Below are 24,610 nucleotides of genomic sequence, written 5' to 3'. Positions count from 1 at the left end.
CATGTGGCGCTGCGGCGGGAGGCAGAGTCTCGGCGTGCTACGGAGGCTGAACGGCGGCGGGTGAGGCAGGGACCGCGGTGCTGGGGGGCCGGGGAGGTGGGTGGCGGGGCGCGGGCGGCAGCCGCCGGGAGGCGGGGATGGGGCGGGGAGGGGAAGGCCTCCCCCATCCCTGGGCCTAGGGTGACCGCTTCCAGGTTTGGGGGCTCGCAATCCCCAGGTCCTCCCCCAGCGGGAATCCAGCACCCCGACGCCGCTGTCTGCAACTTCTCCTATCCCCAAACCACAACCCCAGGTCGCAGCCCGAGGACCCCCCCGGGCAGGGCCTGCAGGGAGGGGTGGGTGGCAGGGGCCCATCCCCACCCCCCACCCGGGAGTCCTGCCCCACTCTCCCGGGCTGGGGTGCCGTCCCTGGAAGCCTGTGATCTGCTGGGGAGCCCGGCCTGAGGACCTGACCTGACCCACTTTCCCTGCCTGCCCCGACCTCAGGGCAGCCCCCCCCATCCCCTGCGGGGGTGTCAGGGCTTTTTGAAGTGATGTGGATTCTCACATGTGTCATAAAAGTAATTAGAGTTTATGGCGGCGCTCATTAATAGGTGGCCCCCTGTTTCATTATGGAGGGGAGGGGGGGGGGCTGAGGCTTCATAGCTTCGGGCTACTGTGTTTACAATTGTAGCCTCCTGAAGTGGAACTTCTTCTTAAGTGACTACAGCCCTGGGAAAACTGAGGGTGATGAAGTATTTGTTTTTCATACTAATCTGCAGAATCATCATTTATAGGGCGGCTTAATTAACAGCAGTTAGGGGAAGGAGCGTGGGGGTACTTACTAGTTAGGGCCCCTGATGGTCGGTTTGAATTTGGTGTGGGCAATTTTATTCAAGTGTGTAGGAAGTTGCCAGGGCCAGGCAGGAAAACACCTAACCTTGTTTCTCAGGGTTTCCATACATTTTTGTATTCTTAATGACAAACAATTCAGAATTTGGAGTAGTTCGTGATGTGGCCTTTGCTAAGCCAGCAAGGAAATGTGGGTGGACGTTAGCACACTTCGCGGGGAATTTCTCCTGTACGTGCAAAATATTAGAAGAAATATTTCTGAATTACGGTGTCGATTTCATAGAAAATCTCGTAGTTTGAGAGAATAATTATTTTAAAAAGCAAGTGATAGCTGGGAGTCAGTGGCTCGTGCCAGTTTCCCTGGATACTCAGGAGGTTGAGATCTGAGGATTGTGGGTTCAAAGTTAGTCCGGGTAGGAAAGTCCATGGGATTCTTTACAATTTAAAACACCCAAAAAACTGGAGGTGGAGTTGTGACTTAAGTGGAAGAGCAGTAGTAGCCTTGAGCACAAAAGCTCCGGGACAGCGCTCTGGCCCTGAATTCGAGCCCTGGGACTGGCACCAAAAAAAAAAAAAAAAAAGAGCAAGTTAAATCACCATTACTAATCGTTACCTGTTTGAATTATATCTGGATAGAGTAATACTGTTAAAAAATAAAACATTGTCTTTTTGTTGTTATTCAACATTAAGCGACCCACACTTTCTTTTTTCCTTGCTGATGTCTTGAGTTTGAATTCAGATACTTGTACTCCTGCAACCTACTTGTTTGGTGAGCATACTACCCCTTGAGCACCACCGGGCTTTTTTTTTTTTAACTAGTTATTTTAGAGACTGAGTCTCATGGACTTTTCTGCCTGGGCTAATTTTGATCCTCTGGATCTCAGCTTCCCGAGATCCTTCAGATTATAGTCGTGAGCCACATCTTTTTAAACACAGTGGCGAAAGGTTGACATGGAAGCTTGACTGGCCTTTAATTCCCCGTCACGTCCACAGTTTTAGAAGCCGCGATCTTTTATTTTTTCCTTTGATCATCTTTTCACAAGGCGGGAATTCCGCGGGTTTCCGAATTACGTGACCCTTGCTGAAAGATCAACTCACTTTAATGACTCTTCTCAGATCCAGCCCCGCACAACCCCGAGTGTGGAGGGAGAAGAGTGACGACGCCTGTGAGCGAGCGCTACAGTACCAAGTGGGGGAAAAGATCCATGGGTTCACCATAAACCAGGTAGGGGCTGCCACGGTTTGCGTTTTGTAACTCCAGGGAGGTAACGCGTGGAGCTTCCGTTGCCCTGGGGGGGCCCTTTAGAGCTAGGGCTGCAGCGTCCCACATCCTAACGTAGTCCTGACTCATCGCTGAGGCTCACCTGAGCAGAGTGGGCAAGTGACATGAGCCCCACGCCCTTTGTAGATCTCAGCTTTGTCCTTGTAATCAAACACACTGACGGCGCTCTGGCAGCCTACATTGTGCCTTACTCTTAAGCGCAATAAGGACTATCTCAGTTCCCTGGCGAAATTCATGTTTTGTCATCACATAAGTTGGCCATAAACTTATGTGCAAATGTGTGTGGCATTTAAGAAAGCCATCTGGCGCCAGCCACTGGTGGCTCACACCGGTCATCCTAGCTCTTCAGGAGGCTGAGATCTGAGGATCCCAGTTCAAAGCCAGCCCAGGCAGAAAAATCCATGAGACTCTTATCTCCAATTAGCCACCAGACAACTGGAAGTGGAGCTGTGGCCCAAAATGGTAGAATACTACCTTTGAGCAAAAGAGCTCAGAGACTGTACTCAGGCCCTGAGTTCAAGCCCCATGACCGACAAAAGAAGAGACAAAAAGAAAGCAAGCCACTTGCTTGGGAGCCAGCAGCTAACATCTGTAATCCTAGCTACTCAGGAGGCTGAGATCTAAGGATGGCAGCCAGAGCAGGAGAGTCAGTGGGACTCTTATCGCCAAAAGCCAGAAATGGAGCTGTGGCTCACGTGGTAGAGTGCTAGTCTTGAGCAAAAAACGCTCATTAGAGACAGCCCACAGGCACTGAGTTCAAGCCCTAGGACAGGCACAAAAAAGGGAGGGAGGGAGGGAGGGAAACTATTTGTCAATATGAGAGCATAAGATCAAGACTAGTCACTGGGAACTGCAAGCAAGGTCTGGAAACCATGAGTCACAAGAGCAAGGGCATCCACAAAGCTCTTCACAGGTCGCGTTATAAAGTTTAGATACACACACAAGTTACCGCTAGGGAAAATTCAGAATGGCAAATTCTTTCCCTTGATTTTACAAATTAAAAAGAAAATTAATGACAGGCTGATTGATAATTAGAAAGCTACTATTAGAGAGAGAGAGATCTCACTAGGTCCACTGATTTCAAATGTATTGATCATGTATGTCAAGGACGGCGTGCTTGGAAGCCAAGAGGTAATTTTCCAGCCATGCCTCCTGCATGTAACGGAAGAGCGTTTGGTGTGTGTCGTGTGTGTGATTGGGCCCCTAAATCAGGCTCAGAAATGCCTGTAATCACAGCTCTGCCAATCACTTCCTGTGGGAAAATGGCCACGTTGCTCTCACGGTCCCCGAGCAAAGGGGGGGGGTGACGCTCTGGTGTGATGTCACCGTGGTTGCAGGAAAGAGCTGGCCGGGTGCTTGGAAGACCGAGCACTTGGCTTTCATCAAACTAAAGAGAAAAGACAGCACCCACTCATTTCTATTGCCTGCCTCCCTGGGAAGTGAGGATTCCTTCTTGGCGGGGGGGAGGGGAGGCATGGGAGGGGAATGGACAGAGGGTCTTCCTTTATAGCCTAGCTTGGCCTTAAATCCACAATCTTCCTTCCTGCCTTAGCTTTGTGAGGGCTGAGATTATAGGCACGCACCACCATGCCCAGTGGCTTTTTCGCTCGTCTTTATTGAGTCCACTTCTACCCTCCTGGGCCTTCGTGGGGCTGTGTCCACAGAAAGACCCCCAGCCTTGCCATCCTCGAGAGAGGAAGCGAAGTTGATTCCTAGGGTGAAAGCCTCTTCCCAGTGTGCCTTCCCTGCAGGGCTACTCCAAGCCTGAGAGGCGATGCTGTGTGACATGCAGCAGGTGTGCAGGGGTGTGAGCTGCCCTTGAAGTGTGACACGGAGGCATAGAAACGGCCATACCAAGCACCCTGGCCTCAGCAGTCGTTTCTTCCATCTTCCTGAGGCTCCGCTCTTTAGAAGCGAGGATGGGTATACGTCCACACAGGGTTACGCGTGGCCCCTTTGGAAAGCGCCTGGCAACTGGTCCACCAGAGCCGCGCCTTGTCGTTAGCTTTATTTGGGTCTTAGTTCCCTGGTGGGTAAGATCAAGGGTTTGGACAGGAACGGCCTGGCCCGGCCAGCTCTGAGGGCTGCCTTCTGGACGGTGGCCGATCGCAGGCGGAGAAGCCCCGTCTCCCGTGTTGGAGGAAACGGTGCTGAGTTCCCTTCTGGCCTCAGGTCACCTCTGTTCCCGAGCTCTTCCTGACTGCCGTGAAGCTCAGCCATGACGCTACAGGAGCCCGGTATCTACACCTGGCACGGGAAGACACCAACAACTTGTTCAGGTGTGTGTGGTGGCCTTGTCACACCTACTCTCCAGTGTTTCCACCCAGAGCGTCTGGCCTGCCCCCGGTAGCGCCAACGAGTGTCTCCTCCGTAGCTCACTGTGATGGATGAAACACCCTGAAAAGACGGATACTGTTTCTGAGTGTATCTCCCCTCCTGTCAGTACGTTACAGCAGTGCAGTCTGACTCGGTGGTGGTTCCGGGCCCCGAGGTCGGTGACGCAAGGTTGTGGACGGCACGGTCGGCATTGTCTCATCCCCCCCCCTTTGTCCCTTTGCCTCAGTGTACAGTTCCGCACCACGCCCATGGACAGCACCGGCGTCCCGCACATTCTGGAACACACGGTGCTGTGCGGGTCGGAGAAGTACCCGTGTCGAGACCCTTTCTTCAAGATGCTCAACAGGTCGCTGTCCACGTTCATGAACGCCTTTACAGGTGAGACGGGCGTCCAAAGAGGAATCCGTGAAGCGACACAAGGTGCCCCCCAGCAGCTCCGGTCGGGTGCACGGGGGCCTGGAAACTCAGTCCTTTAAGAACGTCCTGTCACAGAAACTGAAATTGGGTGGGGTGGGGGGGGGGGAGGGAGGGTCATGACTTTTGTTTTTTCTGGAAAAAGTTCAGAGTGATTTTCTTTGGGGCCTGTTGAGGCACCTGTCACGTGATCGCTCACGAGGGTGTTGTGTGTGAATTTACTCCTGGTGAGTGTGAGGGTGGGAAACAGGCTGACGGGAGCACCGGGGCGTCCGGAGGAGGAGGGAGACGGCAGGGTGGAGGAGATCCGGGCTCGCGGACACCGGGTCCCCCTCCCGGGGCGCCCGCAGTCTCTCGGAGCGAGCACCGTGTACGGGCTCACGCGGGCGCCGGTCCGTGTGACGAGAAGACTGTGAGTTGGGCCAGCGAAGGTGGAGGCCCCCGAGGTGCGGAGACAGGAAAGGAAGTGGGGATCCCTTGAACGCTCACAACACCTCCCTTCTCGTCCCCGTCTCCAGCGAGCGATTACACCATGTACCCGTTCTCCACCCAAAACCCCAAGGATTTCCAAAACCTCCTCTCCGTGTACCTGGACGCCACGTTCTTTCCCTGCCTGCGGGAACTGGATTTCTGGTACGTCCCTGTCGGCGCTCGCCGGCTCAGGTGTCCGTGGGAGCGTGGCCCTCGTGATCACGGGGTCTGCTTGTTGTGACGCAGGCAGGAAGGATGGCGACTGGAACACGAGGACCCCAGTGACCCCCACTCGCCGCTGATCTTTAAAGGGGTCGTGTTTAACGAGATGAAGGGAGCGTTTGTAAGTACCGGCTCTTTCCTGTGTTAAGACTAGCCGTGTGAAATCGTGAGGTGGAGACGTGGGGGGGGGGGGGTGGTAGGTAGGGTCCATTTGCTCGTTCTCATCTTATATACTGGCTTCTCCAGCTGGCCAGGTAGGGTCACCATCAGCATTCGTAGGAGGCACCAGGCCTCATCCTCCACGCACCTGAGCGTCTGAGGCGTGGGGAGGAAGTGAGGGGGCGGGGCGAGGAAGTGAGGGGGCGGGGCTTGCGCACGCCTTCCTCCGCCGCTGCGGCCTCTTTCACTCGGCAGACACTTGAAACTCGTCCTCACGTCACGTCCACGTGGCGGATCCTAGTCCTTCCGTCCTTACCTCGCCTTTCCTTCCTCCTCGACTTCAGCCGTGCATCCAGCACACGCTCAGTGCGGATTGAAAGCTAAATTGGTTTGAATTTTTTTTCCCCCCCAAGACAGTCCTTGGGTCCTATGCGCAGGTTAGAAATAAATCGAGTGCTGCAGGTAGGTGCGGGGATGGCCCTGGTGGAAGTTTCTAGCGGGTCTGTGGTCCAGAGTGTGATTAGTCTGATGTGTTGTCGGAGGGTTTTGCAGCCATGGGGTCCTCGGTAACGGAAGCGGCTTTGTCGACTGTGTCACCAGACCTAGGTGGTTTAGCCAGCACGCAGCGAGGCGGTGTCCTCCTGTCCCGAGACCTCCATCGTGTGTCGTCTGTGTGGTCTTTGGTGACAGTAATGTTTTGCAGCGTGTGAGCCTATATTTTACATTCTCTCTCTCTCTCTCTCTCTCTCCTTTATGTCTCTTCCATATTTTAAGACCGATAATGAGAAGATATTCTCACAGCACCTTCAGAACAAACTCCTCCCCGACCACACGTACTCCGTGGTCTCGGGGGGCGATCCCCTGTGCATTCCAGAGCTCTCCTGGGAGCAGCTTAAGCAGTTCCACGCCACCCACTACCACCCAAGCAACGCGAGGTAACGCTCGGTGTGGGAGGCGTCGTGGCCTATCAAGACCCGCTCGGGTGTACTCTCACGGGACGCGACTCGGCTTCTCTTGATAACATTCATTTCAGACGCGTTTGGTGGGAACACTTGGCGCGCGGGGGGGGAGGGGGGGGGGTCCACAGGGCCTCGGGGGCTGTCCTCGCAGACGATCCAGTCCCCGGGACGGCGACCGGCGTGATGGAGACAGCCGGACGTCTCGATGAATGGCTGGTTTGGTATTGCTTGTAATAAAACACAGATCGTTTTATGTAAAACAAACAACGACAACAACAAGAATTCCCAGTGTGAGTTCCTCTTTCCAAGACTTGAAGATAACCCATTTTAAGTTGAACTGTGAAAATGTGTAAGAGTATAGACAAGTAGAATGGAATCCTTCATCTCTGTGGATGCCTTTTTTCTTTTTTTTAATGTGCCAATTCTGGGGCTTGAACTCAGGGCCTGGGTGCCTTCTCTTTCCCAGCTGTGCTTCCGGGGAGAAAAAAAGGTTTCTGTCATCAGGTGAAGCCCTGCAGTTACCCGGAAATGTAGTCTGGAAAAAGCAAGGGCCTGTGTCTTCTCCACCTAGTGGGAGGTTGTGTACACATTTCCTCCAGTGACGAGACAGTGTTTTTTATTTCTTTTTTCTCTTTCTCTTTCCTGCCTTTGCTTTCACTTTAAAAAAAAATACCAACGCAGACTATTTATATTGGTACGCATTTGTAGTTATGTGATAAAATGGAACCAAGATGTATAGTTCTTAGGCTCAGATTTTCCCACTGGTAGCCTGTGGTGATTCCTCTGCCATTTCTTGGTGTTCAAGGACTTCTTTGGTTTCCAGTCCTCCAGTCCCCTATGCCTCCTTCCCCAGGCTAACTGGCTGAGAGTTTTAGTCAGTTGTTTCCAAAAGAGTTCTGTGTGTAAGCTAGATAATAGGGGGAACTGAATCCTGTTGCGTTCTGCACGCCAGTGCAGTGTCAAATTCATTTCCAGGCCCTTGGTGGAAAAATGGGTCCTTAAAAATCTAGTTCTCCAAACGTTAACCATCACTCACACAACTGAATACGTAGTAGAGAAACAGATCAACTGTGGCATTGAAACTTTTGTCCTCTCATTGAATACGTGTGTGACCTTTGAAGCATGTAGAATCTGCGATTTGTAGCCTAAGTTTGATTTGTATGATTTTTTTTCCTTCCCGTTTTAGATAGATTATTGTATTGCTGTCACTCGTGGCAGAAAGTGATTTTAAAGTAGCTCCTAGGCTTTTAGTGCATTTGCGTTCCACAAAGTCCTGTATCCTTTGTGTCTTCTTTAAAGTATAGCCTGTCACGTTAACAAGGCAAATGCTTTCTCACTGTTGTGTTTCGTTCAACCAAGCGAAAAGAAGCCCGTTCCTCTGCCAAGCTTCCTTCCCTGTGGGGGTGGTGGTCTTGTGGGCACTGCCGGGTACTGCATTTCGTACAAAAAGCCATGATCCTTTAAGCCAAACTAGGCTAATGTGTTCCCTCGTCCTTTCAGGTTCTTCACTTACGGCAGCTTTCCACTGGAACAACACCTGAAACAGATTCACGAAGAGGCGCTGAGTAGATTCCAGAAGATTGAGCCGAGCACCACGGTGCCAGCCCAGAACCGCTGGGATAAGCCAGTGAGTACCCGGCCCCGTTCTTATCAGAGTGTCGTCCTGCCTGCTCCGGAGAGTGCTGGGCGTGTCGAGTGTGTCCTGCCGGGCACACGTGGGAGGGAGTGTCGTTTGGGGCCCTGCAAGTGTGTATGAGAGCGTGTCAAGAGTAAAACACTGCTGGGTCAGATCGGTGAGATGATCCAAGTGCCTCAGTTTCTCTTAAAAACCCAGCGGGACGCTGGTGGCTCTCGCCTGTCATCCTAGCTACCCCAGGAGGCTGAGAGCTGAGGATCATAGATCAAAACCAGCCTGGGCAGGAACGTCTTTGAGACTCTTATCTCCAGTGAACCACCCGCAAACTGGAGATGGAACTCTGACTCTTTAAGTAGTTGAGCAAAAGGAGCTCGGGGACAGCACTCAGGCCCTGAGCCCCAGCCCCACGGCTCACAATCGCAACAACCAAATAAACAATGAAAGAAAAATGGTAATCGACTTAGGGAATCCTCTATCTTAGGACGTTGTATACATCCGGGTGACCTATGGCCCCTTATAGGCAGCCGTATTGTTTGCCCACGTCACGTATCTCGTCGTTTTGCAGAGGGAATTCCAGGTCACGTGCGGCCCAGACTCACTTGCCAGGGATGCCTCTAAGCAAACGACGGTCAGCGTCAGCTTCCTCCTCCCCGAGTAAGTGTGCGGAACTCACGTTCCTTCCCGCCGGCGGAAGACAGCAGGAAAACAACACCCAGGTTAGGCGGTGGGAGTAATTACGATACTGCGAGGAGGCGGACGTCAAGCAGGTTTGAAGAGCAAAGAGCCAGCCGTCAAAATTTTTAGCACCAGAAATGGGTGTGGAGGAAAGTCGTGCCTTATGGTCCCCCAGAGAGAAAGCGATTGGTCTGTTATAGTCAGAAGCTCCATCTCTCCCGAGGAAGGACTTCATAGAAGAGCGGATGTCAAGGGTCGGGGTGTGGGGGGGGTCGCAGGGCCCTTGGACTGGGAGCACTGGCTGCAGAGGAATCTGCCTCACGAGAAACCTTGCCGTTCTGAAGATGCCGGGGGGGCGCATGCTAAGGACGGGGGAACCCAGGCTCTGCCACCCCACCCGCGTGCTGGCTGTGGCTTGAACCTGTGCCCAGCGGCCATCCCTTCTTTCTTCCCTACCTTACGGTGTCGATGGGATCCGTAGCCGTGCTGAAACTATAGATGTGAAACAGGTCCCTGTCACGTGACAGCATCTGATAGGCAGCGACATTAATGTTATGATTTCTGTGCTCCTCCCCCCCCCCCCACCAAATCCTAGCCTATAAGAAAAAAGAATCTTTGGTCCCTATAATTATTAAAATGTATGTCAAAATGCAAGCATTTCTAGAACTTTTAAGTGGTTTGGATATATAAGTGTTCATGATGATTTTAAGTGACTCATAACCTACAACTCCTTTCCCCTTTGTCTCCCCCTTTCTTCTTCCTTGAAGGATCACAGACACCTATGAAGGCTTCACATTAAGTCTCCTGTCTACCCTCTTGATTTCTGGACCCAATTCCCCCTTCTACAAAGCCTTAATTGAATCTGGACTGGGCACAGACTTTTCCCCCAATTCTGGGTAAGTTTTATTGTCAGTTTAGACCAGTAGCTCTCGGTGGGGGTGGTTTGGTTCTGACAGTGTCTGGGCCATTTTTGGTTGTTATACGGTGAGGAGTTGTTAGCATCTCACCAATGTCCTGTAAAACCCAGCAGTTCCCTGTGTCTAGATAGAGTTCTTTTACTGTTATTCAGAAGCTTGACGTATACTGATTTTTAGTAACACATGTATGAAGAAAGACAAGGTGTACCTCTAATCACATAGAAGTGGGAAGGCAATATCTTTAGGAGCCTCAGATTAGAAGTTCTTAGTCCTGATCTTTAAATAAAGCACCTTGCGGGTAAATGGTGGGACTGGGTGGATTTTAATGCCGTGTATGTGTGTGTGTGTGTGTGTGTGTGTGTGTGCGCGCGCGTGGGTGTGTGTATGTGTGTTTTCTAGCTATAACGGCCACACGAAGGATGCCTACTTCAGCATTGGCCTTCAAGGAATTGAAGAGAAAGACATTGAGACAGTCAGACACCTTGTGGACAGAACCATCGATGAAGTCGTGGAGTAAGTGTAGCCCGTTGTGAAGACGTGCCTTCCTTCAACCCCAAAGGTCTGTGGGGGCTGGAGGGGCGGGGCCTCCTCCATCCTGGCCCTACTTTGTCTAGTGAACATCTGTCTAGCTCACTTTAGCTGCTTAGACCTCTGCTACTTTGTGTTTCTTCAGAGAGCTTCTATTTCTTCTCAACATTGCAATTATTAATTGTGTTCCTTAGGAAAGGATTTGAAGATGATCGCATTGAAGCTTTGCTTCATAAAATGGAAATACAAATGAAGCACCAGTCTACCCGCTTTGGACTTGAACTGACATCAGTATGTGGTTTCCTTTTTGGAGTTAGTCGTATGTAAGGCTGAACAGACAGATCAAAGTTGATGATGCTTTTCTTCATTGGACCCTTGGAAACTCACTGTTTTATATCATATCTAAGTGTACTCATAATTTTTTTTCCTAGCTTACTTAATTGGCTTTTAGATATGCTATTGTGTGAACTAGATTTATACAGGCTGCTTTAGGTCGATAGTGGGGTTTTGTTTGTTTGATTGTTTTTCTGGGCCTGGGTGCTGTCCCTGAGCTCCTTTTGCTCAAGGCGAGCGCTCTACCACTTGAGCCACAGCTCCACTTCCAGCTTTTTCTGTGGTTTAATTGGAAATAAGAATCTCATGGTCTTTCCTACCGGAGTGGGCTTTTAACTGTGACCCCCGGGTCTCAGCCTCCTGAGTAGCTAGGATTCCAGGCGCGAGCCATTGGTGCCGGGCTAAATGCATGGTGATGTATGGCAACCAGCGTGCTCTCGGTAACCTTTACGTTTTCTGAAGATACTTTGAGCTATACTTCTTTTAAGAAATTAGAGCAGAGCAGATTTAAGGTAAGGCTTTCAACCGCATGATGAATTTTGCGATGAAGGCAGAGATGAGGATCTTGGTGGGTTGCCATTGCTGTGACGGGCGCTGGGTAACTGGGTGTTTGTGGGTGCAGCGGGGTGGGGTGTGCGGGGTACACACTGGCTTTCCACTTCCTCGTTCCAGTACATTGCATCGTGCTGGAACCATGACGGGGACCCGGTGGAGCTCCTGCAGTTGGGAGACCAGCTGACCAGGTTCAGACAGTGTCTCAAGGAAAACCCCAGATACTTGCAAGAAAAAATGGAACAGTATTTTCAGGTAAGGGAGTCGTAGGATGCACGTCCGCGCCTGCAGAGACGGCGTTTCCAAAGAGCGACTGTGGCGTTCAGATCCTGACCCGTGCCACGCGCGGGAATCCGTTTCCCACCGTGGCATCGAGCTGGCGGCCTGTGATGGGATCGGATGCTCTCCATGCTTGCTCCTCCGCGCGGCCAGCCCCCCCCCCGCCCCCCACCGGCGTTTGTGCTGGGTGCATGCGTCCTGTGGTTTCTGCGTTAGTGGGGTGGGACGTTTTGAAAGATGTTCGTGCCCGATCGCTGTTGCCTGCTTTCAAGGACAGCTCTGGTAGTGCGCGTTGCTGTGTTACACCGGGGCCATGGTTTAATCGTGCCACCTATGAATGCTCTGTGTTAGAAGCCTTTGCGTACTCTCCAGTCTCCTGACTCTCTTGGTCGTATTACAAATGAGCATTTGGTGCTCATGGAAAGTCATCTAATGTTTAGTTTTGCAGTAGATCAACAACCGTGTTGTCCAGGTAATAGAAAGTGGTAAATCACAAATTTAGTTCCAGCCTGTAAGTATTTAATAATGTAATGACAACGTAATGTATGAGTTTGATGTAAACTCATCAAAAGTTGATAATATGAGAGCTGGTCACTGGTCGTTCACACCTATATTTCTAGTTACTCAGGAGGCTGAGATCTAAGGGTTACAGTTTGAAGCCAGCCTGGATAGGAAAGGCCATGAGACTCTTATCTCCAGTTAACCACCAAAAGCTGGAAGTAGAGCTGTGGCTCAAAGTGGTAGAGTGCCAGCCTTGAGAAAAAGAGTTCAGGGACAGCACCTAGGCCCTGAGTTCAAGCCCCAGAACTGGCACACACACCAAAAAAATTACTAATGTTAAAACGTGGTATTTTCCAACAAGACGAAAAAAAATCCTGAATCCATAAATCCATTGAAGATATTATAACTATAATATGATCGTAAGATATGGCAGATATAACTTTAAGGGTTTTATATAGCTTGAGGATTTTAATCTGCAAACCAGGACCTGAGAAACAAGTTTTGTTACTATCTTTAAAAGTTGATAAAAATGGCACTTCAGCACCAAGAACACACCGCCATAGGCTGATATAATATGTTAACATTTATTTGTTTGAACTTTTTTGTGAACTTCTTGTTTGTGGTGGTTGCAGAATAATCAGCATAAGTTGACTTTGTCGATGAAGCCAGATGAGATGTATTATGAGAAACAAACGCAAATGGAAACAGAAAAACTCCAGCAGAAGCTCGAGTCTCTCTCCGAGGAGGACAAACAAAAGATCTATGAGAAAGGTCAGGTGCTTCGTGTGATGCGTAGTCATTCGCAGTGCTCAGCCAGATTGGCTGGGCTTTTATTGAGTTAGTAGTTGGAGGCGACACGTATTGTTTAAAGTAGGACGGATGCGAGTGCGTTCAGGGGTTACTGCTGGTGATTCTCAAAACGTGGACTTGAGCGTGAGAATTCACCGTGAGTTGATCAGAAGGTGAATACCCATGGGGAAAGAAAAGGCGCATGAGAGATTGATTTCAAGCCTCGAGTTGGTGGGTTTCTGTGTGTCTGTGAAGGATTATCCTCCTTACTATATGAGGAGTTTTTGACTCGGGGAAAGAGAGAAGATGGTGGATACCTTCAGTGGGGACCATGATTCAGTTAGGGAAGGAGCAATTCGGGTGGCAGAGTGCTTCCCTGATGCTAGAAGTTGGCAGACCCTTGTCCCCACCAGTGACACTGTCTTCCAGCACGGGGCCTGGCCTGGCGAATTTTGAACCTCCGACAAGGGCAGGAGAGGTGAAATGGGACTGAACGTTCATCCTCCTTCGTTCCTCCCTAGGTCTGGAATTGCTGGACCAGCAGAACAACCCTCCGGATGACTCGTGCCTGCCGGCCTTGAAAGTCTCCGACATCGAGCCCACCATGCCGTGCACGGAGCTGGAGGTGGCCACCTCAGGTTCCTGTCCCTCCCCATCCCTGGGCTCCCCCAACCACTTCAACGCCACATCCGCCCACGGAGGGTCGGGGTTGGGATGTTTCCCCTGTAAGGGCCTACGCGTAGCAGGGACGTTTGTGTGAGACTGTCATACACGAGCACTGAGTCTTGCTGTTGGAAGCTGTGAAGCCACCACACGATCGCTCACGTATTGAGTGTGATCCGAGTTTTCCCGGTTGGGTCTTTATTGCGATCCACCGCGTTTGTGTTCCAGCTGAAGCCGTCCCCGTGCAGTACTGCGCCCAGCCCACCAACGGCATGGTGTACTTCCGGGCCTTCTGCAGCTTGAACACGCTTCCCGAGGAGCTGAGACCCTACGTGCCGCTCTTCTGCAGTGTGCTCACCAAGTGAGTCCCAGGTTCACAGCGGGGGCAGCCGTGGCCTTCGGGGTTTGAGTAATAACGTCCTGGGTGTGGAACTGTGCCGTGTTAGCACACCCACAGCAATCACCATGCAGTCAGTGTTTGAATCTCAAAACCCACACCTTAGCGTTGGAAGATGGGAGGTATGCTGTGCACAGTGCGTTTGTGGAGAACTGGCTTTCCTATGCAGACTATGTTTTCTTACTGTGCCGTTTTACATCAGAAGTATTAATGGATCTGGAGGATTCGGTGATAACGTGTAGTAAAAACCTCGAGGATATGGAGCCATGAGCCTTTTGAGAAGGAATAAGTTGGGTTTGATCAGGAAATGTAAACCATGGAGTGCCAGACTCAGGCCTGAGAGAATGTGAATGCAGGGAACTGGTGGCCACCCTCCTCCTCCCCCTCCTCCTCCTCCTCCCCCTCCTCCTCTTCCTCCTCTTCCTCCTCTTCCTCCTCCTCCTCCTCCTCCTCCTCCTCCTCCTCCTCCTCCTCCTCCTCCTCCTCCTCTCCCCTTCCCCCCCCCCGCCCCCGCCAAGCTATCGATCTGCAGCTGTCCTCAAGAGCCGGTGTCTGCACACATCTGGAGCCCCCTGCCCGAGTGCACACCCGGCGTAGATCCTCTCTCTGTTCCTTGTCAGTAGCCGAGGCGGCAGGATATGTAGCGGATGGGGATGCAGACTTCCTTTTCCTAGAAAAATGGAGGGAACCGACACCACAGTGCACACTGGGCAAGACCTGAGCACAATCTAACGTGGTCCAGCATTGGATCACGTGCAAAGTGGCGTTTGCTTTTGGAAACTTGCCTGCCACCCTCCCTCCTTCCCTCCCTCCCTTCATCCATTTTTTCCTTTTTTAAAATTAAATCGCTTGTCCTTCCATAGCAGTTTCAGAGAGCACTCACGTGACCCCCTTGGCTCAAGTTATTTCTTCTGTCAAAAGCATCAGTGATGTTTCTTCCAGATCCATGAATACCCAGAGGGTAGCCGCTTCACTTCAAAGCTTACCCAGTCTTATTTTTTCCCCTTTTCCCATCCGTGACCACCAGACATTTTGGGGAAAATGTGGTTGGTATGAGAATAGTTTCAAAGCAGAAAATAAAACATTTGTAACTGAAGGCCGTTAGTGCCAGCCCTTGGGCACCTAAGTGTCCAGTGAGTTAGACACTGGAAGTGTTTGCTGGAGAGGAGACACGGACTTGCGGCTTGCGGAGAGAGCTGGCGGCGTCCGTATTGCTGCTGCCCAAGCGCCTTTGGGCTCCGTAGCCGTTCAGATGCAGGAGATGTTCGTAAGGCTAGATTTGACAGTCTTACCATTCAAGGTGCACAGTTTCACACATGATCTGGTAAGACAGGAATTGTCCCTTTTACATCCCAGGCTGGGCTGTGGCATTCTTGACTACAGAGAGCAGGCTCAGCAAATCGACCTGAAGACGGGGGGCATGACCGTGTCTCCCCAGGTGTTCGGGGACGACTCCGACCTGGACGCCTACGAGCAGGTAGCCAGCCCCGTCTTTCCCGTATCACGCTTCGAAGTCAGTCACGCTGTTTCTAGAGCCTCTTCGGTTTAGGCTATAGCTCATTTCTTCTTTTGTATTTGTTTTTTCTTTCGTGATTCAGGGTGTTCTCTTTTCATCTCTCTGCCTGGATCGAAACCTACCGGACATGATGCATCTGTGGAGTGAAATATTCAACAAGTAAACTCTTTATAAAAGCTGTGCCTCCTTAGCGCCTGTCAGAGACTGAGCTCTGACTGTTCTGACGTGTGCGGAGTGGAAGAGTTTAAGTTGATTTGTCGCGTGTTAGCACCCTCGCCTGTTTTACCTGTCATTCTCATAGACGCATACCGTTTCTGATGATGGTAAAAAAAAAAAAATACTCAGAAACTTAGATGCGATGCGATGAGATCTCCGGGTTAGGAGAGGAGGCACGTGCGGTCTCCAGGAATTCACCCTGTTCTTATTTTCCCATAGCCCGAGCTTCGAAGAGGAAGAGCACTTCAAAGTGTTAGTCAAGATGGTGGCGCAGGAGCTCTCCAATGGCATCCCAGACTCCGGGCATCAGTACGCGTTCGTCCGCGCCAGCAGGACCCTCACGTCTGCCGGGGACCTGGAGGAGACCTTCAACGGCATGGACCAGGTCGGGAAGGGGGGGGAGAGGCGCTTGCTTCTGGTTTTGTGAGAGCTTCCAGAGCTAGCAGCGTTTCTCCAGTAACTGGGTGTTTTATGTCTCCGGGAACATAGCTCTCTAATTTTAACTCGGCCTTCTAGGTTCCAGATATTCCAGATGTTCAGGGGGGAAGTGGTATAACTGGCATTTCTCCTCGCCACACCCTTCCTTCCCCAGCCCGGCCAGTAGAGCCTACGGGCAGGAGTTGGGCACGGGTCCCCCGCTGCGCAGGCGGGACTCTGGGGCCGAGGGTGCTTGATGTTGCAGCCGGAGGCGTGAGTGCGTGCTCCTTCTCAGGGTATGGGTTCCTCTGGTTCAGGTGAGGCTGATGAAGAGAGTCGCAGAGATGACGGACATCAAGCCAGTCCTGAGAAAGCTGCCGCGGATCAAGAAGCATCTGTTGACCTGTGATAATATGAGGTGGGCCCCGGGGTTCGTCCCTGAACAGAGGTTCTGCCGGTCCTGCCACCTGCAGTCTTTAGCTCTGTCTCATGGGATGGTAAAATTAGGCAAATGTAGCTTGTGGCTGTAAATTAGGAATTGATTCTAGACTATCAGTTAACACTAAGACCATTTTCTGTGGGAATGAAAAGAATAGCATTTTAGGGGCTGGGAATAGGGCCTAGTGGTAAAAGTGCTTGCCTCGTATACATGAAGCCCTGGGTTCGATTCCTTAGCACCACATATACAGAAAAAAGCCAGGAGTGGGGCTGTGGCTCAAGTGGCAGAGTGCTAGCCTTGAGCAAAAAGAAGCCAGGGATAGTGCTCAGGCCCTGAGTCCAAGACCCAGGACTGGCAACAAAAACAAAACAAATAAAGAATAGCATTTTAAATTTAAATGAAAGTTATAGGAGGTGAGGAGGAAAGTGAACTACTTTAATCCTAGGCCCGTGAAGTAGATTTAGAACAAAGGGTTAACACGGATATCTTGCTTCCAAAATAAAAGTTTCATAAACATATACAGAGTCGGACTAAGAGTGCAGTTTCTTTCAGAATAAGATTATATAATGGCCAGAGCTATGGCTCATGCTATGATCCCAGCTACTCAGGAGACTAAGATCTGAGGACTGCAGTTTGAAGCCCTTGGACAGGAAAGTCTGTGAGACTCTTCTCTCTGGTTAACTAGCAAAGTGCTAGACTTGAGGTGTGACTCGGGGTAGATCACCAGCCGTGAACAAGAAAGCCTCACGAGAGTGCAAGGCCTTCTGTTCAAGCGGTTAAAAAATGGATAAATTATATCATGAAGCAGTTCAGTCATATACACAAAGCTGGCCTTACGACCTCAGGTTTGTGCATTTAAGCTTTTTAAAAATCATTCATCACTTATTTATAAAATCATATTACTAGGGACACTAGGTTAGCATCTGCTGGTAGGTTTTGCGATCAGGAACCAGTGGCAGATACCACAGCACTGTCTGGGTGGCAGGAGGGTGTCTAGGGTCAGCCGTGGTCACACGAGCCTGGCTTGACCTTCCCAGAGCATACTGGGTAATTTAACTCCGGGGCCCTTCTGCTTCCTTCACAGGATGTATTACAAAGGATAGAAGGAACGATCCATGCCGAGCAGTTAGTGTAGGGCCTGGAGTATAGTTAGTGTCCGCTTATTTGTGTCTCCCGTTAAATTCAATTGAGGGCCAGGGTGGGGGCGGGGGGTACCTTGTCGGTAATTATAATTCGAGTAATTGTATGTGATAGCACTTGTGGTTCTCTGGGATTTGGAAGAGTTATACAAAACTAGACTGAGAGTAGGGTAAGTTTTGAGGTCCCCTAAGAGAATTTTCTAGCTTGGCAGTCAGTTGACGTTTTTATATTGTTGATTCCTGGACAGCGTTTCCAGTCTTTGGGTGTTGGCAATCAGAGGGGTTGTTAACAGGCCCTAGTGCTTCTTGCATTCCCTCTGCGCTTGGGAAGCACGCAGCATGTCCACAAACACGCCATCTTCACGCGTCAGCCGTGTTCACACGTGGATCAGCTGTGACACGGAATCGTGTGCCAGTGTCAGGAGCATTCGAAAGCCCGATGCCACGCTGATTCCCACATCCGCTCACTCTTCCCGCTTAACATCTCAGAGTATTATTTTAACACAAAAACCCTGCTCCTCACGTCTCCTCGTTCCGTCGTTCGTACACTGCGCTGGGTCCCTGCGAGGCTTCCGTTCGCTCACCGCGGTCTCCTTGGCGCAGGTGCTCCGTGAACGCCACTCCTCAGCAGATTGCCCCGGCCGCAAGGGAGCTGGAAAACTTCCTCCGGAACGTGGGGCGAAGTAAGAAGGAACTGAGGCCCGTGCGCCCCCACGTGGTCGAGGTAACCCCAAGCTCTGGTTCTCATCAGAGCACTCCCAGTGGGGCAGCAATGGTCACCCCATTGTCAGAGATGGGGAACCCCAGTGTTAGAGTCAGTCAGCTGCTCAGAAGAGATTTCAGTCCCCGCTTTGTCTTCAGATCCTGGGTCCCGTTTCCGCTGCTTATCCTTCGGAAGGCTTAGTTTCCTAGTAAGGAAGAACAGAGACTTTGGTTTGGAAGATGGCGTGTTTCATATTCCAATTGATTTCCAGTCTCAAATGGTGATCCGGGGAGATCTGCCTCCTGTTCTCCTCGGCGTGGGGAGACACGAGGTGGTGAAATCCTTTTTGCTGTGACTCATGGATGCGTGGACTCTTTTCCAGAGTACTACTATCCTAGGTGGATCTGTTTGGTGAACATAGGACACTGGTTATCATCAGTACTGATGGACTTAGGACATGAGTTTTCGTCTGATGGACTCACAGTCCTGCTGCTATCTACTTTCTGTCACTGGAGAATGCTGATACTTGGCAGATTTCGAGGAATTCTTTCTTTGTCTTCCCTTCCCCCGTTGCTGGGCTATCTCCCTGTTTCCCAGCTATCTCTTCATCTCCTCCCCTCCCCTGTGTGCGAGTCAGAAACCTATGAAAGGAGCCTCTGGGCCAGGACCTCTGACTAGAGCTATTACATCATCTCCTATTCTGGATGCTGTGTGTGTGTGTGTGTGTGTGTGTGTGTGTGTGTGTGTGTGTGTGTACACACACATGTATGTACACATGAACACCTAGGGCTTGAACTCCAGGCCTGGGTGCTGTCCCTTGGCTTTTGTGCTCCAGGCTAGTGCTCTACCACTTGAGCCACACCTCCACTTCTAGCTTTTGCTGATTCATTGGAGATGAGTCTCACGGACTTTCCTTCCCAGGCCGGCTTTGAACCATACCCCTCAAATCTCAAACCTTCTAAAATAGGATTGCAGGGGTGAGCCATCTGCGCCCAGCTTGGTACAGGGTTGAGGCTAGAATGCCCCAAAGAAGGAAAGCTTGACGTATTTTTCTTTTTTTTTTTCTTTTTTGGCCAGTCCTGGGGCTTGGACTCAGGGCCTGAGCACTGTCCCTGGCTTCTTTTGCTCAAGGCTAGCACTCTGCCACTTGAGCCACAGCGCCACTTCTGGCCGTTTTCTGTATATGTGGTGCTGGGGAATTGAACCCAGGGCCTCATGTATACGAGCCAAGCACTCTTGCCACTAGGCCATATCCCCAGCCCTGAAGTATTTTTCTTGATGGTATACAACAAGGTCCTGTTTGACAATCAGAAAATCCAGTAAAAATGTTTCGCTTCTTTAAATTGAAACACGTTATTTTAAACAGTGGAACACATCTTCCCTAATAAGGTTTGAACTGAAAATGTGATAAAATCCTTGCTGGCTGTCTAGAGGGTTTTGGGGGGGGGGTGTCTAGAGGGTTTTGGGGGGTGTTTTTTTTTTCTTCTCACGTATATTGGGGACATTTACTTTCAGAAAGCTGTGCCCGGCCACTGCGGCGGAAGCTCCGACAGTGACGGCTCCCCGATGATACGGAAGCTGGTCACGGTGAGGGGCCACGGGGCCCGGGGGACCTCCCACTCCCTTGGGGTGCGCGGATGCCCGGCTCAGCCTCCTGACCCACTCATCTGGATGGGCTTTGTGACCGGGAACTGCACGGGCGGGGAAGGGAGCTTCACCGCTGCCCCAGGTGGCCTAGTTGTGTCTTGCAAAGCCCCGGTGCCCGGTAAGGACCGTGCTCTGGTGACTTGGACGTTTGTCACTCTCTGTGGCCACCTTGCAGGCGACTCTCCTTTTAACTGTTTGAGTCGCGTGTCCTCAGATTGCCTTAAATGTAAGCAGTAGAATTGGGTTTTTTAGAGGCGGATGGGAGAATCTTGCGCTGGTTGGGCAGGTGCTCTACCCCTTGAGCCATTCCTCCTGCCCGTGTGCACTCGGCTATTTGTGAGGCAGGGTCTTGCCTTGTGCTGCTCTGGGGCTCCCGTGTCCCCAGCCTCCGCGCTTCCGTCATCGCTGGGATAACAGGCACACACCGCCGTGCTCAGTCCCCTAGTTGAGATGGGGTCTCACGGACTCCCGTGCCGGGTGGGTGTTGAACGCGTACCCTGCCGTTCGAGAGGGGCGCCCAGCTAGTGACCCACGGGAAGCCGGGGTGGGGCGGGGCGGGGGGGGCGAGCGCCTGGCCCGTGCAGCCCGGTGTGACCCACGCCCGCCCTTCCGCGCTGCAGGACCCCACGTTCACCCCCTGCCAGATGAAGACTCACTTCCAGCTCCCCTTCCCGGTGAACTACGTGGCCGAAAGCGTCAGGACCGTGCCCTACACCGACCCGGATCACGCCAGGTAGGAGGCGTGCCCGGTGCCCCCTCCGCGCGCCCCGGGGGTGTTCTGCACCCCCTTTGAGCCCTGGGCCCCGATGCCACCCGCCGCCCGTGGGGTCTTCCTCTACCCACACCGTGGCCCACTCGCCACAACGCACGCGGAGAAGCTCAGAGAACACGTCCTCACTACTGAGCCTTTGCGAGCAGAAAGCCCTTCACTCCGCCTAGCTGCTTTGTTTTTACCTGTAATTTTTTTTTGGGGGGGGGTCGGGTGTGGGGCTTGAACTCAGGGCCTTTGTGCTGTCCCTGAGATCTTCAGCTCAAGGCTAGCGCTCAACCATTTCGAGCCACAGGACCACTTGCAGTTAATTGGAGAAAGGAGTTGCGTGGACCTTCCCGGGCTGGCTTTGAACCTCCGTCCTCAGATCTCAGCCTCCTGCGTAGCTGGGATGACAGGCGTGAGCCAGCAGCACTCGCTTAACTCTTATTATTTTTGTCTCCCTCCCCCCCCCTTTCTTTTTTGGTACTGGAGGTCGAACCCAGGACATTGCATTTGCTAGGCAAGAGCTTTGCTTTGCCAGAGCTACATCCTAGCCCATGACTGGCTACTTTTATAAACAATTTCTAACCTTCCTTCATACCATCCTGTGAGCCACAGACCCCTAGGAACCCAAAACACTACACTTTAGAGATGGGGATTTGCGGGCTGAGGATATGGCCTAGTGGCAAGAGTGCCTGCCTCGTATACATGAAGCCCTGGGTTCCATTCCTCAGCGCCACATATACAGAAAACGGCCAGAAGGGGCGCTGTGGCTCAAGTGGCAGAGTGCTAGCCTTGAGCAAAAAGAAGCCAGGGACAGTGCTCAGGCCCTGAGTCCAAGCCCCAGGACTGGCCAAAAAAAATAAAAAAAAAAAAAAATTTAAAAAAAAAAAAAAGGGAATTTGCTTGCTTCTGAGTCCTTGTGTTTCCTGACAGAAATGTCAGTTCAGGGTTTCCTTATTTCTTTTGCCACATTCTGAGGCAGGGAATTTAAAAACAGCGCTCATTTGTATAAGCCCCTGTGGTATAAATTAGTTGTTGGAAAACTACTTTCTCACTTTCTTTTCCTGGCTATTTTGGGGATTTTCAGGGACCCCTGAAAATACCAAATCTGCAAGTACTACATTCCTTATGTACAGTGTCGTAATATTTCCTGCAATCTACACATTCCTCCATTCAACTCTACACTGCTTACACTACAGTGTAAGGACTATGTAAACAGTTGTTCAGCATGTTGCTGAGACCAGAAGAAGTTCACATATGTCCATACAAATGCAACTTAAAATTTTTTTTTTTTTTTTTGGCCAGTCCTGGGCTTGGACTCAGGGCCTGAGCACTGTCCCTGGCTTCTTTTTGCTCAAGGCTAGCACTCTACCACTTGAGCCACAGCGCTGCTTCTGGCCATTTTCTGTGGTGCCGAGGAATCAAACCCAGGGCCTCATGTATGGGAGGCAGGCACTCTTGCCACTAGGCCATATCCCCAGCCCAACTTAAAATAATTTTGATTTGTGAATGGCTTGCGATTACATATTTCTGATTTGTGATTATGATACATTTGTTAGGATATATTTATTATTGATAGGTTCTGTGTTCACTTTTCCTTCTCACTTCATTCTACTCACACATTTCTTGGGATGATGTGATTTGCAATGCTTTCTTTCAGCCATGGTGTTTGACTTGTGATTTTTTTTTTCTTTTTAATCCTTAACTTCAGCCTCAAGATCCTTGCGCGGTTGATGACTTCGAAATTCTTGCACACAGAAATTCGAGAAAAAGGGGGTGCTTACGGGGGAGGCGCTAGACTGAGCTACAATGGGATTTTCACTCTTTACTCCTACAGGTAGGTTGTTGGCTTACCCCCTCACCTGTGGGGACACGCAGTCACCCTCGCTGGCTGTATAATTTATCACAGGGCCATTTCCTGTATGGGGGTGGGGGGGGAGTTGGAAAAAGGAGCGGTAATCAGAGCGGGAGTTATTCATGCTATCTGGCACTGGGTTCAGCACTCAGACTTAGCTCTTACCCAGTGTAGAAAGTGAATCCTGAGTTTTTGTGGTTTCCGGTGAAATTCCTGCAGAGCGATTCCTTCTGTTTGTACCTAGCCCTCATTTTAGAAACCCGAACGTACAGAAAATGTTGCAGAGTTAAATCAGCACGTCAGTGTCCTAACTCTTTCCATTGGTTAAAAAAAAAAAAAAAAAAGCTCCAACGTTCCCTTGGATTTCCTAGGGACCCAAACTCAATAGAAACGCTCCAGACTTTCGGGAAGGCCATAGACTGGGCTAAATCTGGGAAGTTCACACAGCAAGACATCGACGAAGCCAAACTTTCCGTGTTCTCCGCAGTGGACGGGCCCGTTGCTCCTTCTGACAAAGGTATTTACGTGAGCCGTGAGAAGCTCCGCACGTGGTGTTTACGTGGTGTTCACGAGCTCTACCCCCAGCTCTCTGAGTCGCTTGGTTCCTGGCTTCTGTAGACCATGAATACCGAGTTGGCTGTTTCACTTTCTCCCATCTGGGTCCTTTTTGATAAGACTGTCACATTTGACAGCCTCAGCACTGGCCTTGAGAACAGGTTTCTCGATAGGCAGTCAGGAGCCTCTCGCTGGCTGCCAGTGGCTCACGCCCGTAATCCTCGCTGCTACTCAGGATGCTGAGATGCAAGGATGCTGGTTCAAAGCCAGCCCAGGCGGGAAAAGTCCGTGTGACTTTCATCAGCTAGCAAAAAGCTGGAAGCGGAGCCGCAGCTAACATTGGGAGAGCCCTCGCTTGGAGCAAAAGACCAAGGGACAGCGCCCAGGCCCCGAGTTCGAGCCCCAGTACCCACCCCAAAACAACAAAATCTGCCAGTGTTTGCCTATCAAGTGGATTCAACCCTTTTATTTCAGAACCTGAGTAATGCAATGTCCAGCAAGGCCAGGTGATGGCCCGCGGCAGTGTCTTTGCTAGGTAGAGAGCACGGTGACCCGTCAGGACAACACAGGCCCCAAATGGGGGCGCAGGGGAGGGGTCCACGCAGCACGCGCGTGCGTTGGCTGTCCCCCCTGTCTGTGAGCACAGGGCCCCCCCGGGGGAGCAGCTCCCCACCGGCTGCCCGCGTTCACCTTTCAGGAATGGATCACTTCCTGTTCGGCCTCTCCGATGAGATGAAGCAAGCTCACCGGGAGCAGCTCTTCGCCGTGAGCCACGACCAACTCACGGCCGCGAGCCACGAGTGAGTGTGCGGGCGTCTGGGCGGCCTCGTGCGCTCCGTCAGCGAGCGTGCAACGCGGAGCCGGGAGGGAGGGAGGGCTTCCTTCCCGTGGGCCTTAAGAGGGAGGGGCTCGGGCCAGAGTGCCGGCCACTGAGCAAAAGCCAGCCTCTGACGCGAGTCCCAGGGTCGGAGGAGAAAAGGAAAAGAAAACTTAAGACTCAGAGAGGGACTCAGCCGCCTTCTCCCTTGCAGGTACCTTGGCGTTGGGAAGAGCACACATGGCCTGGCCATTCTTGGACCAGAGAATGTGAAAATTTCCAAGGACCCATCATGGGTCATCAGATAACGGGCCACGAGTGTCGGTGATCCGTCATGGAGCATAATAAGACAGCAGACCACTCAGCTGGACTCAAACTCAGGACGTCCATGGGCGGGGGCGGGGGCGGGGGGGGGGGGGAGGGGGAGGACGGGCTCTTCAAAGCCAAGCCTCTGAGCTTGACAGGTTTCCCATTCAGAGGACGAACATGTGACTGCTTTTACCAAAAGCCAGAATGATGCTTAACACGTGGCCAAAGGTATTTGTTGTCTGAAATGAAGGCAGTACTACGACCTCGAAGAAACTAACTGAAACGATTGTGTCTTACA

The 24,610-nt window shown here is 51.4% G+C and overlaps 1 protein-coding gene across 1 annotated transcript; it reads left to right on the top strand.

The window, feature by feature from the left end:
- Pitrm1 (pitrilysin metallopeptidase 1) lies at window positions 1–24,403 on the top strand. The gene is made up of 27 exons (XM_048367463.1): window positions 1–60; window positions 1,948–2,056; window positions 4,286–4,392; window positions 4,677–4,828; window positions 5,383–5,497; window positions 5,582–5,678; window positions 6,491–6,651; window positions 8,176–8,302; window positions 8,877–8,965; window positions 9,754–9,882; window positions 10,303–10,416; window positions 10,626–10,722; window positions 11,437–11,571; window positions 12,729–12,867; window positions 13,407–13,523; window positions 13,777–13,909; window positions 15,302–15,422; window positions 15,544–15,620; window positions 15,897–16,062; window positions 16,412–16,512; window positions 18,276–18,396; window positions 19,891–19,962; window positions 20,643–20,755; window positions 22,488–22,613; window positions 23,003–23,148; window positions 23,884–23,986; window positions 24,218–24,403. The coding sequence occupies exons 1-27, from the start codon at window positions 2–4 to the stop codon at window positions 24,309–24,311; spliced, it is 3,120 nt and encodes a 1,039-aa protein (XP_048223420.1). The 5' UTR covers window position 1; the 3' UTR covers window positions 24,312–24,403.
- The last annotated feature ends 207 nt before the right edge of the window (window positions 24,404–24,610 follow it).

This window comes from Perognathus longimembris, chromosome 18, assembly GCF_023159225.1.
Source record: "Perognathus longimembris pacificus isolate PPM17 chromosome 18, ASM2315922v1, whole genome shotgun sequence".
Taxonomy (NCBI): Eukaryota; Metazoa; Chordata; class Mammalia; order Rodentia; family Heteromyidae; genus Perognathus; species Perognathus longimembris.
Note: the sequence above shows the minus strand (reverse complement) of the source record. Positions and strands in the feature narration are given on the sequence as shown.

What these genes read in the sequence shown, in the direction of transcription:
- Pitrm1 (XM_048367463.1), top strand. Translation starts at nt 2, where the DNA reads ATGTGGCGCTGCGGCGGGAGGCAGAGTCTCGGCGTGCTACGGAGGCTG. An exon ending in TTGACCTGTGATAATATGAG is followed by an intron (nt 16,513 to 18,275) that starts GTGGGCCCCGGG and finishes TCCTTGGCGCAG; the next exon opens with GTGCTCCGTGAACGCCACTC. An exon ending in TTCACTCTTTACTCCTACAG is followed by an intron (nt 22,614 to 23,002) that starts GTAGGTTGTTGG and finishes TGGATTTCCTAG; the next exon opens with GGACCCAAACTCAATAGAAA.